The sequence below is a fragment of the Ambystoma mexicanum genome, chromosome 1p (genome assembly GCF_040938575.1).
Source record: "Ambystoma mexicanum isolate Mex_15411 chromosome 1p, UKY_AmexF1_1, whole genome shotgun sequence".
Classification (NCBI taxonomy): Eukaryota; Metazoa; Chordata; class Amphibia; order Caudata; family Ambystomatidae; genus Ambystoma; species Ambystoma mexicanum.
In genome coordinates, this window is record NC_090921.1 from 1,175,628,002 (window position 1) to 1,175,646,105 (window position 18,104).

Consider the following 18,104-nt stretch of genomic DNA (forward strand, 5'->3'; position numbering starts at 1 on the left):
AAAACAATTAAAATCCCACCCAAAAAAATATACCTGACCTGCATTGGCCTACTTATCATTTCACCAAGGGGTAGACGCTTTTAACACACACGTTAGGGGCATACTCGTCAACCACATAAACATCCACCCCCTCTAGGGTGCCCAATAGTGCCATCACTCTTCCCTCAGAACCCCCAATGGCGCCCGTCACCTGGAAAGGCACCCCTGAAGCCACCTAGATCAAAAACCCCTGGGGAAGGAGGAGTACAAAGACCCATACACTCTCCCACCCCACCGTGCCTCCAAACTCTCACATCTGCCTTTTTTAGATGATTCTCTTGCTAGTTGAATCCAATGGCGTTTCAAAAATTGACCCATCTGGGCCCTTTCCCCCCTTCCCCAAGCCTCACATTCAAGGTACACATCTACAAAGTATGTTCACCGATCGACCCCCTCAAGTGACACCGTTTGCTTCATTTCCCTCCCAAAAGCACCCCCACAATGAAGCACATAATGCATACACTCTTGACTGGACATGAAAACTACAACAGAACAAAAACTCTGAAACCCCTCCAGACCCTTCCCACCCACCACCTTTGCACCATAACCAACCCCTTACTCTTCCTGACCCTACCCCACTCACTCCTCAAATTCACCTTCCCACTACCTTACCCTTCCCCCCCATAAACTGCCCATCTCCCAACATTCCTAACCTGCAGGTTCTCAACCCTCCTCTGCTGGGTTCCATGTAATAATGTCCCCGCAAAAATGTCTCCTGACAAAAAAGCTGCAGTTTTTTGCTCAGACATTATTACATTGAACATGTGCGGGACACCCCAGCAACCCCGGATTTTTTTTTTTTACAAGCGGAGCAGTGGACATCCCTGCAACCCATCCCCATACATACTGTCACCATATATAATGTCGCCAATGGCTTTTCCCAACAACATTATGTATGGGGACATTATTACCTGATACCCCCAGCTGCCTGGCAATCCAAGGTCACCAGGAGGGGGCCAGTCTGTGCCTTCTGCAGCTGACCCGTCCAGCTCCTCCAGTGACCTTTGTCGGAGGTAGTTCTCCCGCCCCCACCCAGAGGCTGCATCTCATGTCCCACCATCTATTTGAATCTTGTGTCTTCCCTAACTCAGTGTGAGTTAGTCTTCAGTCCAACAATTTCCCTGCATCCTGCAGGGTTAGAAAAAAAAGCGACGTCCCTGCATCCAACACTCTCAGCTTTGCTGGGAAAATCATCACATATTTCAGATTCGCCTCTCGCAAGCGACGATGGACTGCCTTGAAAGACTGCCTTTGCTTCTATACTTCAAACCGACCCGCCTTGCGTGCTTCTTGTAGGATTGCATCACGGTCCCGAAAATGGAGCAATTTGGCAACCATGGCCCTTGGATAGTCTCCCGGGGGTGGAGACCCACCCGGCACGCTATGCACTCTCTCTATTGTAAAGAGCGTAGAGAGGCCTTGGCTCTTTTATGTGTCCACCAGCAACTTTTCTACGTATAATTCTGCACTCAGGCCTTCCTCTCCCTCGGAAACACCATCCAGTTGGATGTTACATCTGTGTAAACGGCCCTCTGCATCTTCCGCTCATGATTCCAATGTTCTTGCCGCCCCCACCGATCTCTTCACCTGGCTCTGTAGCACGACAACTCGCCTTCCACTGTGCTCACTCTCTGCTCGATCTCCATCACCCTCTCACAGGGATCAGGTAATGATGTCCCCATGCATTATGTCCCCATATATAATGTCGCAGAGAAAAGCCATTGGCGACATTATATATGGTGACATTATGTATGGGGATGGGCTGCATGGATGTCCCCTGCCCCAAAAATGTGGGGGTTGCTGGGGTGTCCCCCGCATGTTCAATGTAATAATGCCTCCGCAAAAAAATACAACTTTTTCGTCAGGAGACATTTTTGCGGGGCTATTATTCCATGGAACCCAGCAGAGGCGCAAGTCTGCTCTCAGCAGAGACACATCGATCCCTTCGTCTTTATCTTGCCTTCCAGTGACGATCGAGATCCTGTATCGCCATCAGTAGACTCTGAATGGTGACTCTCCCCACCTCCACAGCTGCGGTCCCTCCATCCCCCACTGATGCTCCTGCCACCGGGTGACTCTGTCTGGCCTTCGTTCCCACGTAGTGTTCCGTCTTCGGCTGCCCCCTCACCATGGCAGTGCCCTCCAAGGTGTCGTGCTGTGGGATAGTGCACCACAATTCCGCTGACAGTAATCATCTATGGCTACTAAGGCCCCACAGCCCCTTATGTATGAACACTTGAGGGCACACTTGTCCCTCCTGCTCCGAGCCCAGATGGTGTGGAACATCTCTGTGTCGTAGCACTGCCGGGATAATGCAAATAATGAAGGCCCAGTAAAGACATGTGCCTCGTGGCTCCTCCCGCAATAAACGTGTATGGCCACAACTACACTGCACCTCTCTGTACTGAGGTACGCTGAGGAGCGCTCTCTTCACTGCCGCCAAATCCAGGTGGAAGCTCTATCCACATTGCTGTTACAGTTGTCAGTGTGGGAAGAGGAATTGAAATGCAGCCTTCAGTCCCACAGGGGTGCCGTCCCAAGGCAATCCCCACTCCTGCCGGTCCGTACACAAGAGAGGGAGGGAAGAAGGACATCACCATAGGGTCAGAGTGAGATAAATACACAGCTCTTCAAAGCAGAGCAGCAACATGGATCAGGGATGAGATCACCAGCCTCAGCAAAACATCCAAGATGGCTAAATGGTGCCAGCTATGTCCCACAGGCTGAAAGTCACAAGACGGGGTCTCACCACAGACCCCCACTCGCTGCTTGACTCTTCCAGGTCCATGTACCTGTCACATGTGCTGCTGCCGGCAGTTCAGTGCCTCCTCACTCCCCGCCACTCCTGCCTAACCACTCTGTTATGTGTCGGCCGCCGTGATGCCACGCCAACAGGCCGATCCGTGGCCGTGCTGCGCTGCCTCACATGGCGATGTGGGATCACCGCCTCCCGCCTGCCAGCCGCTTCTTCCTCAGTCCACCAGGGAAGTTGGTTGTGGGTCACCATGAGCGCTTCTCCACTGCTTCTGTGCCATTAAAAAGTCCCCAAGTGGGGTACTCTCATGATGTGCCCGCGGACATGCCAAGGCTGCTCCGCGCTCATCTCCTAAGAGAAATTCACCTATGTCAGATTGGCTTATCAAAACATCACCGTCTGCGCACTGGCCGACCCAGGTGAGCAGACACGCTCCCCGCTCACAGGACCTTACGACACGGGTGCCGGCAGGATCACAGGTCCATGGTGGTGTTAGTGGAAGTCGCCTGTGGTGCCTCCCCAATGCCTCCGAGCGTCTGGGTCGTTATCAAGAAGGGTACCTCTGGTGCTAAATGTTGCCCTGTGGCCCTCTGAGGAACTAATTATTTGGATGTTCTCAGTCGTGCGCTGCAACCACTGTACTCCTCCAAGCACTCCCTGAGGACCAGGAACCTCCGGTATTATAGTAATCCGCCTTCTGGGTCTGTGAAACCGGATCATTTACAGGATATTTAACGGGTAGCCCAGGAGCTACAGAGCAGGACGTCTAGACCCCCAGGCTGCTGGTCATGCCATGCTCCCAGCTTGTGACCAAATCAGAATGTTCAAGTGCATAATTCTTCAGTACCCTTTTCAAACGTATATTTTCTAACGTTTTTGTTTGAAATTTTAATGTTCGACTTGGCACCAAATACCCACTCGGGCGCATCCAGCCAGTACTACCCCACCAACCAGCACTTGTAGTGCTTGTCCATGATATGCCCATGTGAATCACATAGTGGTGCCCAGGGGTTACAATTAAAACCCCTATCCTTTCACTAACAACTCCTGCGATTGTGGAACTTAACTGGTTTCAAGCAGCCAAGGGGAAAGAGATGCAGACAGTTTTGCACCCAGTACCCCAGAATCCTGTCAGGAACGAATAGACACGCAGACTGGGGCACCATTAACTGATAAGTATTTTAGGGTTTACCAACAGCCACAAGTGTGACCTTTATTTTTACTAGTTGTTCACTCACTGTAGGTGTTGTTAAACACTTCCCGCGCTTCCATTTTGGTGAAATAACTTTCTGATGCCACTTCCTGTGATGTCATTTGGTCAAAGGTGAAGTGATGTTTGTTGCTGAGATGTCATCGGGAGGGCAAAGGGAGTGTGGCATCACTCCCACTCTATCCCAATGTGTTTGTTGATATTACACCACTGCATATGTCACAGCCAGTGTTCCTTCAGCATTGGCCGTGTAGTTACACCCTCTACACCAATACTACGGAATCATATTCGTCCATATATTTCATTAAAAAACAGATCTATTTTAGCCACCGCTCAAATCAATTCACGCCTTGATTATTGCAAAAGCTTATTGGTTGGGACATCCAAGACCAATCTTCAGGCCTTGCGAGTCACACAGAATGGAGCAGTCAGAGCCATTCATGGGCTGTCTCGAAGGGAACATGTCACAAGTGCCAGACGCATTCTCCACTGGCTCCCTGTCAAACCACGTGTCATGGACAAGCTACTTTCCTTAACCTATAAATGATATCACAATGAAGCTCCTCAATACTTAATGAATCGCCTTACTACCCTCCCATTAGGTCGTAATCTGTGGTCTTATGACCCCCTAAAATTTATCCAGCCGAGGTATAACCTCAAAACCTTCAGTGGCTCTACTTTTGATGTTCAGGATCCTTTATCCTGGCACAAACTCCCGCTTGAACTCAGGCAATCTAACTCCTGCCTTGAGTTTCAGATAAGCCATAAAACCATTTGTTCAATCTTGATCCAGATTAGGTCCCAAGACAACTGATCATAATAGCCCAAACCAGGTTCCTCTGTACCCCGTACTGATAATTTGTGTTGTATGTTTTGTTTTGTTTTTCTGTGCACTTTAAAGCCTATGGGCAAGTAGCGCTTTATAAAAACTGTAAATAAATAAATAAATTGAACAGTCAAAATTAAGAAAGATTGCAGTTCTAGATGATTCCACATAGCAACCAGCCCTAGATCATCCTCCACAGCCATTAACGCTGCACTAATTTCCTCACCCAAAGTTCCAACATCATCTCGCAGTCTCATCCCACCCACATTAGCCAGTGTTCTTGTATCAGTCCATAGACCCAGTCTCCTTTCCAAAGCCCCAACAGCCAGCAATCATACCCCATTGCCTACAGTTTGCTCATTATGCAAGTCATGGCTCACATGCATTCATACTAAAACATTTGATTTTCTCTCTACCAAACTTCCCCACCTTTTTTCTTTCTCTTTACGCTTTTCATCCTTTCCTCCATCCGAGCCTCCTCCCCTTTCTCTCTTTGCACTACTATTTTCGTTACCCCTCCCTCTCCTCTACTTCCTTTCCTCTCCTCTGCGTGCCTCCCTATCCTCTACTATCCGGCTTTTGATGACTTCCCTCTCCTCTGCTTCTCTCCCTCTACTCTGATGGCTTCCCTCTCTCCGAATGGACACCCTCTCTTCTGCTTACCCCCTCATCTCTTTTTGCCTTTCTCCTCTATTTTCTTCCCTCTCCTCTGCTTCCCTTCTGACCTTCTTTTCTGCTGGCCACTCTTTCTTTGGCTTTCCTTCCACCCTTCTTCTTGCCTCCCTCCCCTCTTCTTGCCGCCATATGCTCTCCTTTCATTCTTCTCCTCGCCTTCCCTCCTTTTCCGCTGCTTCCCTCCTTGTCCCCTTGCTTCCCCCTTTGGATTGTGCTTCCCGCCTTCTTCTCTGCCTCCCTCACTATCCTTTAACTCACCCCCCAGTCCTTCCCACAGAAGTCAGCATCCTGGGCTCGTACAGCATTCAGGAGAACAAGCAGCTCTACTTGTCGTGCTTCACGGCTGCCAGTAACCCTCCGGTGCAGATCCGCTGGTGGCTTGGCTGGAAGGAACTTATGACTACCGAGGTCACCATCACTGATGTAAGTGATCCCTAAACGCTACTGGGTAGACAGGGTAAGTATACATTGTCAGTGAGGTCAGCATCACTGGCATACATATCCATTACACAAGCCTTGGGCAAGGAGTCCTTGGGTTCATGCAAACCCAGGACGCAATTACTGTGGTAGGTGCCCTCTGCAAGCACCACTGGACAGACAAGGCCAATACTCAAGAGCATCAGGGTCTCTAGCACCCACACGGTTCCTTCAAGGCTTCACCCCCTGATGGAAGTGCTCCCTATACAACCATTATGTTACCTCCTAATAGTGGAATTTCACTGATTCCATGTGGACAGTGTGCAAGACCAGAACAAACGTAGATGGTGGCAAAAGGTTAACCAAAGGCCTCAGTGGACAGCACACAGATTGATATGGTGGTGGAGTGTGATCTATCGAGGGCAACATGGGGGCAGAGAGGTTAATGGCATCCTTTCATGAATTCAAAAGCCACCTTCAACATTTTGTGGCACCAAGACTTAATGGTTACAGACAACTTTGTGTGATTTCACCCAAGCAGGTGAAGGCATACATGGGGGATTGGAGGCATCGTACATAAAAGGGATCCTGGGATTTCCCTTCATACCAGACAGAAACATTCCAAACTCTTTGTCGGGAAGCAAATAGGAGCAGTCATCGTAGACACATGGTGGCAACGCCCTTTTGAAACCCCGGCTAATTGAGTGCTGCCTCTTTTTCTCCCCCTGGCCATAGATTGTTCCATCCCTGCTTCTCTTTACTCTCTGACCTTGTACCCTAACATCTGCTCTTCCCACAGGCGGCCAATGGAGGAAAAGTGACTATGTCCAACCTGACCCACACAGCGTTGCGTGAGGAGAATGGAGTACAGCTCACCTGTGAGGCCTTTAACGAAGCCATCCTGTACACCAAGGTCAACTCAGTCAACCTCAACGTACAGTGTGAGTTTATCTATGCAGTGTGAGTCAATCCAGCAGCATGCAGGCATAGAGGAACATCACACAGCACAGGACAACCCAAGAGCAGGGTCACCAACACCAGAGTTTGAGAAGACAGTGTCTAAAGATGCTGTTGTTTGACTGTATCAGATATTATTGTAGAACACTCATTCCACTGTGGTAAAGCGGGAAGGATAGAGTGTGAGAGAGAAAATGCGTGATCAGGATGCATGCACTTTGGGAGCTATCAGCTGACTGTTACAGTGTCATTTTAGGGCTCGCCTGAACATCACCTGGTCCGTTTAGAGGCATCGATGGAGTGGGAGGGAGTCCCGCAAAGAGTCTTGAGAATGCACTGTTCTCTCCTCATTGGTGAGGGATGGTCAGGCTCCTGGCTGGCTGGTAGGCCTTTCAGTCAGGAATATTCCCTTGAAGTCAACACAGTGATTCACATGCAGTCAGTGGAGGGCCTTTATGAAAGGAACAATGTGGTCAAAGTGCGTCAAGTCGACGATGAGGCTTTTCGTGCAGGCTTTTTGCCAGGCAGCCTACATAGATCTTAGGCAGCAATCGAGAAGAGGACCTCGAGGATAGGCAGGTTTTTTTTAACAGCGAGTAGTAGTTGCTGGTTCTTTCTCTGAAGCCATAGGTGGCAGAAATCTAACTTTGGGACTCTGGTAACATGCAAAAAGAATGGTAGGTTGGTATTAAAGGTCAATCCTAAATTGCAAGCTTCAAGTATGGGTGTGGTCTTTGGACCCAGTGCAGGTGACCACTTGAGTGGCAGGATGCAAGGATCCACATGACATTAAATGTGTTGAGACACAATCAGAGATGTTTCATCCATGTGTAGGGTGCACTCCACAGCCCACGGACTCCCATCTAAAGGATCACTTACTTCAAGCTGTAGGACAGGGTCTTTGGGGTACACATAGTCATTGATCTGTTTGCTGAGGATCAGTGGGGCCAGGCGCACGTTAGATAGTGTCTCGCACCAGTTGAGTCCCTGGGAAGCTCTGCTTCTGATTCCCCTGGTGGCGGATCCACAAGGACACACCCTCACCTGCTGAGTGCAGCTGGAGAGGAGTGAATGAACAAGATGAGGAAGGGATGGACACCATTTGGCAAGAGGGAAGGGTACTGTGCTGGCTCGAGACTAGGCAGTATTACGCGTCTTTTCCTCTCCGCCTATTCTGAAATGGTGGCATTATTTTTAACCTTGTTTTAATAGCTCTGTTGCCTACACACAAAAAGCCAGTGCAGTCATTCCGCTCACGCTCATACTCAGGACCAACATTTTTGCAGTTTAAAAACAAGCAGAGCAAAAAATGTACTTTATACTGCCCCTTCAGACGGATTGTGCCAGAAGACTTGATAAATACAGAAAATACAAGTTAGGAAATCATGTTAGAGTCAAACAATGAGAGCAGCTCGAATGAGGCACTCGTGCTGAATTTAAATGAGAACTATCTCCATTGGGTATATGGAGATCAGGCCAAAGCGGGAATGATTAAATTCGGGTGGATGAAAAGCCAGTATGAGGCCTTCGTGTTTTGGGAGGATTGTGACCCCGGAACTGAAATGAATGCGTAGCGGGGGTTCACCTTAAAGACGTTCCTTCAGTTGCTTAAAGGAAAGACAAATGTCGGGCGTTTCTTTTATATTGCGTGTTGATCAGATGGTGTGCTGGGACCACCAACGATCGGGTGGTCCTTCGCATGATTTTGTTACTGGTTTTTGTTTTTTTCTGAAAAAGGTCTGATGGCATGTACAATGATACATTTATATCACAATGGATAGTATTATCTTTGAGGATGGCACAATACAGTGAATAATTGTCAAATGTTTGTTAGTTGATCTTTTGTGATAGGAATTTGATTGAAAAGTTAAAGTGTTCTTTTTTTTTTACCTTTGTGAAGATTGGTTCTCAAACGCAGAAGGGAGCCTCTCTGGATTATGCTTTTGGATGATACATTTCTAGGTGAGAACTTGGGTTGTCATATTGAGTCATCATCCGGAGACACGGCGGTCCTTCCTGTGTGTTTTTGTGAATCCCAGTCAGGCAATATTCTCATTGACCCCCTTTGGATATCCAATGGAAGGGTTGCCTGCAAATACGTTAACGTTGCCTAGCAAGTAGATGCTTCTGGACAGTGGAGTGAGGTCCTTAATGTCCATAGGGAGGACAACCATCTGCTGGGCTGCTGGTATAGCATCAACGGCATGAAGGAGGAAGCATAACTTGTAGTGTACTGTGCCACTCCATGCACAAAGGAACCCAAGAGTGGTCCAGTGATTTCTGAGGTCAAAGGAGAGCCGATCAGCATTGGGACTCCTCACATGCCAAACCCCCCCCACCGTATTTCTAATGGAAATGTTGTTGTTGGGTTTTGACGGTTGGCTTTGAGCTAAGTTGAATGGTGCTCATTTGAGTGAGCTTGATTCGAGTGAGCTTCTTAAGAGGTCATTTTCAGCCATACCTTTGGTATTTGGAATGGGTATCCGTGACATGTCAGTGATGACGAGAGTAACTGGAGGAGATTGGGCATGGTGGTCCACTGGCTGCCAGTGGAGTGGGAAGCTGGGGTGCACAGAGGTCTATGGTTGCGTGGATCCAACCTTACTGGGGCATGTGCCTGCAAGGAAGTGACCTGGTGCTAGTAGGTATTTGAAGCGATTAATGTAGGCGCTAATGAGGTGTACAAAGTGGTGGTGATCGGTGAATTCCATAGATGCTTAGATGCTGGCGCTTGACGTGCTCAAAGCTGCTGTTGAGTGCCATCAGGCTGTGACTGTGGCCATTGAGGTGAAGGTGGACGGTGAAACTTAAGCAGCTCATAGCTGCTGATGGCCAGGCGATTAGAAAGACTTTGAACCGGTCGCTGGAATAGAGTACCATTAAGGTGCGGCCGGCTTTGATTTTGCGGAGGTCTGGCCAGTGAAAGTGATCTGCAATCTAAGTCTCCACATTTTAAGTTAGAGTGAATGTTTTAAAGATTCTTTTAATGAGCTTTGTCATAGCATTGCTGCAATTTAATTGCAGGTTAACACTGACCTGATGAGGTGGTCATGGGGGGTCAGTCGGCTCTGCCATGCTGGCGATGGTCCAAAACAGGGGGTAAAAAGACTTCAGAGAGTTATGAAACGTGGGTGGGAGTGGCTCAGCATTAAGGATGGTAAGGGGAATGCTCTAGAACGACCATCATATGTGTTATAGTTATAGTGAAGAACACCTACAAATCATTTATCTGTGAGAGCATGTTGTACATTCTTGCTCCTGTAAATAGTTCCGTGGGTCAGTTCTAAGTCTGATAACCTGAAAGTCAATTTTGCTATGCCGTACATCTGTGCATGGTCCTATGGGTATTTCTTTTTTCTATCACCAGTCTTTCTTCTGTTATTTCGGCAAGACTTTCTTTTCTCTATTCTGAGTGAGTTTGCTAATTAGTCTTTAAGTCTTTGTTCTATGTGTCACTGCCAGTCTTTCTTTTGTGTGATTTCTGTAAGACTTATTTGTCTTTACCCTTAGTGTTGGAAGTCCAGTTGGGCCCCTACAGCATTCAATCCCTCACAGGCCTCGGGCATATATTAAATGCACAGAGGCCAGACTGATGCTCATGAGCTCTGCTCGTGCACTGAACTCCATGCCTTGCGTGGCACCCTTTTATTTGCCCGGTGTACGTATGCATGACACGGCCTCCTAAAGAGACCACACAACACTCCCTGCATGCAAATGCTACAACATTCGACTATCCATCACATAATTACCTCTTTAACTCCTCCTTCTCTTCTTCTCTCCTCTGCTCATTGGCACAGTTGCTGTAACTGGTGTCCTAGGCCCTCATGCATCCTTGGGGCCCTTGACCTCCCACACCCAATCGTCCCAGCTCCTGTCTACCCGCAGCACTTTCCTTGTACTGCCTCCTCCTTGGAGGCCCGCGCCATCGCGGCCCCAGGCCGTGTAACACTCTCCTCACCATGCACTTGCACCATGCACTTATCTGTGGCTCACCCACGAGCCCGGACACTCCAGCACTTCCCCCTTTGCCTCCTCCTTGCTGCACTTGTGCGTTCTGAATATTAGGCATAGTAGGTTCGTTCCCCCCCCCCACTGTTTTTAATATTTAGCGTTTTTTTAAAATAAATAATGTGTTTCATTCCCTTGTTCCCCTCCCTTTGCACTGTGGGTGCTTTGAAACGGTATTTACTTGCTGTATTGGGGTCTAAAAAGTGAACAAAAAATAAAAGAAATAATCCTGAAGATACACTGGACAGCCTCTGTTTTCTCTCATTTGGTATCTTCATTCTTTTCCCGGATTCGGAAATTTTTTGGACATCTGCTCTTCCCCTCTCCACCCATCAGGATACCAGGCTTCCTCAGCCAGTGGGGGCTCTTCACCTTCCACCTCGTCATCAGTCCCCACTCCAGAAGGGTCATCTTATTCTCTCCCTGTCGGCAGATCCGGTCCATCAAATGTCTTAAAGAAACAGGAATTTCTCATCACTGTGTCACATCCATTGGACGCTGTGACCAACGTCCCCTTCACGCCCACCACTTCAAAAGGTAGAAGAAGTTCTTATGTCAAGGATAATTTCCCGGTTGGATTCCAGATTCTCACCAGCACTGCATCCCCTAAAGCTAAAGTATAGTTCCTTATTCTACTCCTGGCATTCTCATCTTCACTGGCCCTTTTCCTCCCTTCCCTTACTGTCTGATCGTCGATCTCACCAGGTATTCGATGTTCAGGGTCTGGTATAAGACCTTGGGGACATCTGTTAAACAGAGCCTCGGCAGGAGGCGCCCCTGTGGAGTAATGACGCGGTGTGCGGTATTCTCGCAGGAACTGTTACAGAGCTGTTTGGAGGCATGTCCCTTGGCTATGGGCATTTCTAAAGACCTTATTCAGCACCCTCATAAACCTTTCAGCCTCCCTGTTGGGACAGGGACATTTTTCGGTGATACATGCTGTGCCTTTGTGTGAATGCTGGGAATCACTCACCTTGAAAGAGTGTTCCAATTCTGAACATATCACCGGCAGACTATGGTATGCAAATATCTTCTCCATTGCTGGTAGTATATCAGACAGAGCCGCCGAGGTGACAAACTCCATCTCGGGATACATCGACCACTGATTAATCATCACCAGAAAATGGGTGTCCATGCTGGTAGATCCGAAGTTAATTTGTACTACCTCCTATGGCATGCAGCTTTGTGGCATCCACTCGATGCATGTGTCCTTCTGTACCGGAGCCACAGCCTGACACCATACACAAGCCTTTCCACATTTCTCCACGCCTTCATCCTCAGGTGCTACTTTGTTTGTGTGTCCCCTAGTTCGATCACTTTCAGGATGAGTTTGAACAGAGGCACCACCCTCGACCCCCCCCCCAGCAACAAGCCATCATCTGTGAATGACAGTTCATTTTGGATCCACCATAACTGCTCCAGTGCCAATCTCGCAATGTTAGTATGCTTATCCAAACTCGCCAGCACACATTTCCAATAACCACTCGCGCAAGTTCCCATTATCTGGAAATATTAATTGTTTTCTGATGCTACCCTGAGTTCCTCTATCGACATTGTATTTGCTTTGGCACCCTCCGTGAGCAAGAATACAAAAAGTTCAGTTTTACATTCCTCCTGTATCAAGCCAGAGATATGAGGTGCAGGGGTATCTGGATAAATAGCCCACTATGCTATCACTTCCAGGTCAATATACCAAACTGACATCATATTCTAGGAGGGCCAACATCCACTTTTCTTTTCTGGCAGGTGGCTTAGATTAGGATCCCACCTGGATCAGAATGAGAGGCTTGTGATCTGTGTTCACCGCCCCTGGCTTACCATAGATGCATAGATGGAAATGTCTAGACCCCCAGAATACTGCCAGCGGCTCACGCTCAATTTGTAAATAGCATTGCTCAGCTGCAGACAGGTCTCTACTCGCGTATGCAACAGGTTTCACTTCTCCCCACTTGCTGGACTGTGTGAGCACAGCCCCCAGTCCAAACGGGCTTGCATCATAATCAATGCAGAGTCCTTGTCCAGATCAAAAAATGCCATTGTGCTCTCAGCCGTGAGTGCACCCTTGATCTAATCAAATGCTTACTGCTCCAGTGTTGTCCATCGCCAAACTCACTCCTTCTTCATCAGATTGCGAAGAGGCCCTGAGATTGTGGCATGATCCTTAATGAACCTCCCACAGTACGCCACAATGCCTACGAAACTATGCACTTCAGACACATTTTCATGCAGCTTGGCATTTTTAATTTCCTGTACTTTGGCTGGGTCGGCTGAGATGCCACACCCTTGGAAAACAAATCTAAACAATTCAACTCTGCATTGCATAAATTGACATTTTTTCCAATGCATTGTTAGACCCAGCGATCAAATTCCCTCTAGCACTTTCCTCAGCTTTTCCAGATGTTCCACTTCAAAATGTGTAAAAACCAAGATATTGTCACTTATTTTAAGGGCACTGAGAATGACAGTCAGTGAGCCTCTCACATAGTTCTGGAATACCTCGGCAGCTGAGACCACAAATCTCAACTGCTTGCACCGGTAAACACCTTTGTGCATGGAGAAAGTCATAATATAGCGAGATTCTGGGTGTAGGACCACCTGATGGTATCCTGCTCTGAAACCAAACTTCGAAAAGAATACTGCACCTTACATATCTGCTACTATATCATCAATGGTAGGCATAATGTGCCCATCTCTCTTAATCTCCTTTTTGGGGAGGTGCATGTCCACACAGATCCTTACAGAAGCAGGCTGATTTGGTTTCCTAGTGACCACAATTGGGGAGACCCATGGTGTGGGATCCTCTACTGGTTCTGTAATATCCATCTGCACTAACCTTTCCAGTTCTTGCTCTACCTGGTATATCAGGTGGAACTGAATGCACCTAAGCTTCAGGGCAACAGGCTGCACAGCCTTGTCAATGTGCCAGCTATTAAACTCATATTTCACTCTCCCAATGCCTGAGAAGACTTCTGTGAATCTCTCAATGAGCGGCTGTACATCTTTGGCCTATAATATGAAGACAAAATTAACAATTTTGAGTGCTTTGGCCACAGCACAGCCAAGTAGGGTGTCCCCACTTACTTTAGTCATGACCAATCTAGCTTTGATGTTCTCTCTTTCATGCCTTATCTCAGTGATGAACATGCCCTTCAGTGGCAAGGTTGCTGTGCCACCAAACCTGAAGAGTCAGACCTGGGTGCTGCTTAAAGGGAGAGTGGCACTATTGGAAATGTCCAGGCCATTTGCCGTTCACAGCCCCCCAGCCACCAGGAAGCAGCACTTGCATCCACCCAGAGTGGAGTGGGCCTACTAGTCACACACACACTCCAAAACGGAGCTGCAACCTTCCCAGCCACTCCAAGCATGACTAAGACTTTTGGGTGCTGGTGTAGATAGGCCCCCTGAGGTGCACAAGCATTCCACAGCGAAGCCACAGCCTCAGTAAACACTCAGTAAACAGCTGTGTTTAAGCCTACTGAATTCTCTGTTTGGGCACTCTCTCCCACTCACCAGACATCCGTCGTGTGGTGAACATCGGCACTTCTGATCAGCTGCGAGGAGCAGGCGAAGCGGGCTGCAGCATTCACTCCAGCGGTACGCGTCGTGGCACATCGTGATTTCTGACGCACATACAGCAAGGCTCTCAGCGATCTGCTGCACTGGGTTCGGGCGCGTTATGACAATGGTCTTCTCGGTTTGACCTTTCATCTATTTGTCACTGTGTATTTGTATCTACCAGTATTCCATATGAGCAACAGGATTTCATCTCTTTTTATATTGTGAGCCTTGCTTCACTTTGTCACTGTTTTAATCTACCTATCTCTTCTTCATGTACATTGTTTAAATGTGAATTGGTATTCGTTTATTTTGTGGCTCTGCCTCCTCTGCATTCACGGAGGTCAGGCTGTAGCAATGCATGTATGGTTCTTCAGGTGAGGGTCACGGAATGCCCACAAAAAACCTAACAGGGGCTTAGAAGCCACAGCAAGTATTGCACCACTGCTGATTGGTGCAATACCACTGCTGATTGGTGGTTTGTATATGTGTTTTATATATACATTAGGCTTTTTTGTAATAACATATTTTTATTGTTTTCCACATATTAACCATGTGCCTTTTAACAAACTTCTCTCGAATAAACCCCCCCCCCCTCCCTCACCCCACCGGAAGACCTGAATCAGTGTTCCGTTAGTTCTCGGGAAAGTCTATGAGCAGAATATGTCTGTTATTTTACTATTGTGCTGGCACGATTGTTCCATATAGTCTGACTGTAAGTATTCCAAACCACCCCCATTCCTTCATGAAGGATTCGTTCGTGCCCTGTAGACTGTGTGTAATCTTTTCCATGGTCATTTGTGACCAGATCTTCTGCAGCCATGTGTATACCAGAGGTGGGTCTTGCTTTTTCCAGTTTTGGGCGATTGTTGCCCATGCCGCGATGACCAGGCCCATAAAACTCCTCCAACGTGCTTTATTTAAGCTTTTGGCCTGTTGATCTTTCATTCCGCATAGCCACACTTTTTCCCCCAGCTGGTTCACCTCTGGAAACATCTTATTAATTTCCTTTTTCACTTCTGACCAGAATCCTTTGACCCCTTGACAGTCCCACCATATGTGCTTCCACGTGTCAGGTTCTAGGCACCCCCTCCAACAGCGATCGGATGTTCCCGGATACATAGTGTTGAGCCTCTCTGGTGTGTAGTGCCATTGGGTAATTATTTTTAGCCATATTTCCCTGGTTTGCACTGCTCGGGTGAGTTTGGGACACCGGCCCACAGCTCCATCCATTGCTGTTTTGGAATTTCTTCCCCAAGCGTTCTTTCCCATCTTTTCATGTATGTCCATTTGATTTCTTCACTTTGTGTGTTGATGAAGTTGTAGATGGAGGAGACCAGTTTCCTGGGTCCAGTATTAGTTATTAGGTATTTTTCAAATGGGGTCAGCTCCATTGTGGCCTGTTGGCTGACCTCTGGAGTTGCTAGCCAATGTCTGAGCTACTCATATTTATACCTGTCCATCTCGGTCAGGTTCCACATACTTTTACATTCATTAAATTATCTTATCTCTTTGTCTTGGAACCTTTCCCCAATTTTTTTGCACCCTGCGGCCTCCCATTTCTCGAAGGCCCCATGTTCTAGTTCTGGTGGGAATTGAGGGTTCCGACAGATGGGCGTAAAAGGGGCCATTGGTGTGGTCATGATACCCTTACGAGTTTGTTCGTCCCAGGTATCCAGTGTGGATTTCATAATCTCGCTGATGCGGAGGTTTCGGTGTCTGTGTTGCTTATGCTTCCATAGAAGGTCCTCCAAAGGAGTTCTGGCGACTGCCCTATCTTGGGTTGCCCATATTGTTTGTTGATCCTCCCCCAGCCATTCTTTCAGCACCCACAATTGCGCCGCTTGATAATATTTCCTAAAGTGTGGGAGTGACATTCCCCCCGCTCTGATATGTGCCGTGAGGATGGCTCTAGCGACCCTGGGGGGCTTCCTGTTCTAGATATATGACGTGACTGCCCTTGACAGTGCCTTAAAGAATGAATTTGGAACTGTTATAGGGAGGGCATGGAAGTAGCACAACAATCGGGGGAGTATGTTCATTTTCACCAATTGAATTCTGCCACACCATGAGACCATTAGCGGACACCATCGTTCTAAATCCCTCTTTACTCGAGCTAGGAGCGGGGGAAAGTTACCCTTATATAGTATGTCCACCTTGTGTGTGAGTATTATACCCAGGTACTTGATGTCCTCCTCAGCAAGTTTTAGACCTAACAATCCAGCCTCCCTCTCCAGTTCCACTCTGTCCCCTGCTAAATGCAGTATCTCTGATTTTTTCCTATTTATTTTTAGGCCAGAGATCTCCCCAAAAGTCTCCAATTATTTTAAGGTTTGCGGTAAGGTCCTTCCGGGTCCTCCAGGGCCAACAGCTTATCATCTGCATGGGCGATTACTTTGTGCTGTCTACCTGCCATCTCAATCCCCCTTACCAGGGTAGATTCCCTGATTCTAATTAGTAGTGGCTCCAGGAAGATGGCATATAGAAGGGGGGATACAAAGGGCATCCCTGTTTGGTTCCCCTGGTTATCTTTACCCTGTCAGTGACTTCCCCGTTTATCGCTATTCTTATTGATGGGGAGTTGTAGTTGGCTTTGACCATGTTTATGTAGTGATCTCCAAATCCCATGTGCTTTAGTGTTTTAAAAAGTATGGACCACTCAACCCGGTCGAATGCCTTTTCGGCATCTAGTGAGAGCAAAATTGCTGGGGTGTGTGTTTTTTCTATCAGATGAATTAGTCTTCTTAAATTGTCATGGGTTAGCTCTTGACATGTTTGTCGATGTGTTCACAAAAAATCCAGGTGTGGTTGTCTGGCACAAATATGGGCTGGGCCACTCTCAGTCTATTTTTGCTTTATTTGATATGTTATCTTGCATTTGTATAGCGCCTACTGCCATAGTTCATGGTTTCAAAACACGTTTGCTTGCATGAAATCCAAAGGAGGAGTATGATAGGACATTCATTAGTGGAAGGAAGAAGAAAAGATGAGTAGATAGTTGGGATGAGGGTGAGGGATAAAGTGCTCAGGAAGGCATGAGAAGGAAAAGATGGAACACATTTATCATGGGACCCAACATTATTCTATGGGGCGCAACGGTGAAAGAACAGATAGCTGTACAAGAGGTGTTCACTCCACCAGGGGGTATATCTGAAATGTACTCACTGTGGGGTGAGCTGGGGCATATTGAAGCCATGGCCATAAAAACACAAGCAGCAAAACCCTTCGACTTACTTCTCTTGGGCCCTCAACATTTGGCAGGGGTTATATTTCATGAAATCCAAATTTGCCTATTTTGCAACCTCTCCCTGAAAAGCGAGCAAAAAAGCCTCACACTTTGTACTTTCCTCCTTTTATCTATACCATGGTTACCAAAAACCTGTGCAAAGTGCTTAAGAACACCCAGCCTGTCTATAGCTTATCCGTGCTCAGACCTCTGAGCCTTCCAAGTGTCATGGTCAGCCAAGGCATGTAGAAACCATGCCTAAGTAAGCACAGCATGCAAAGCTCCCATGAGCTCCGAACGGGCACAAACGGGCAGGTTCTATAGATGGGAAAGCTGGAAGGAAATATGGGCTCATTTAACCGGGGTTGAGATTTTAACCATGGTTTCTTTGGGAGAGGAAGCCCCATGTAGTTATTGCTGGGTGCTGCAGCTCTAG

The 18,104-nt window shown here is 47.6% G+C and overlaps 1 protein-coding gene across 2 annotated transcripts in view; it reads left to right on the plus strand.

The window, feature by feature from the left end:
* Window positions 1-18,104, plus strand: part of NPHS1 (NPHS1 adhesion molecule, nephrin) — a 494,360-nt gene that overhangs the window by 219,464 nt on the left and 256,792 nt on the right. For both annotated transcript variants that reach the window (XM_069604883.1, XM_069604882.1), the window contains 2 exons: window positions 5,771-5,928; window positions 6,722-6,863. In XM_069604883.1, the coding sequence (XP_069460984.1) occupies window positions 5,771-5,928; window positions 6,722-6,863 (300 nt within the window). The remainder of the gene's footprint in view (window positions 1-5,770; window positions 5,929-6,721; window positions 6,864-18,104) is intronic.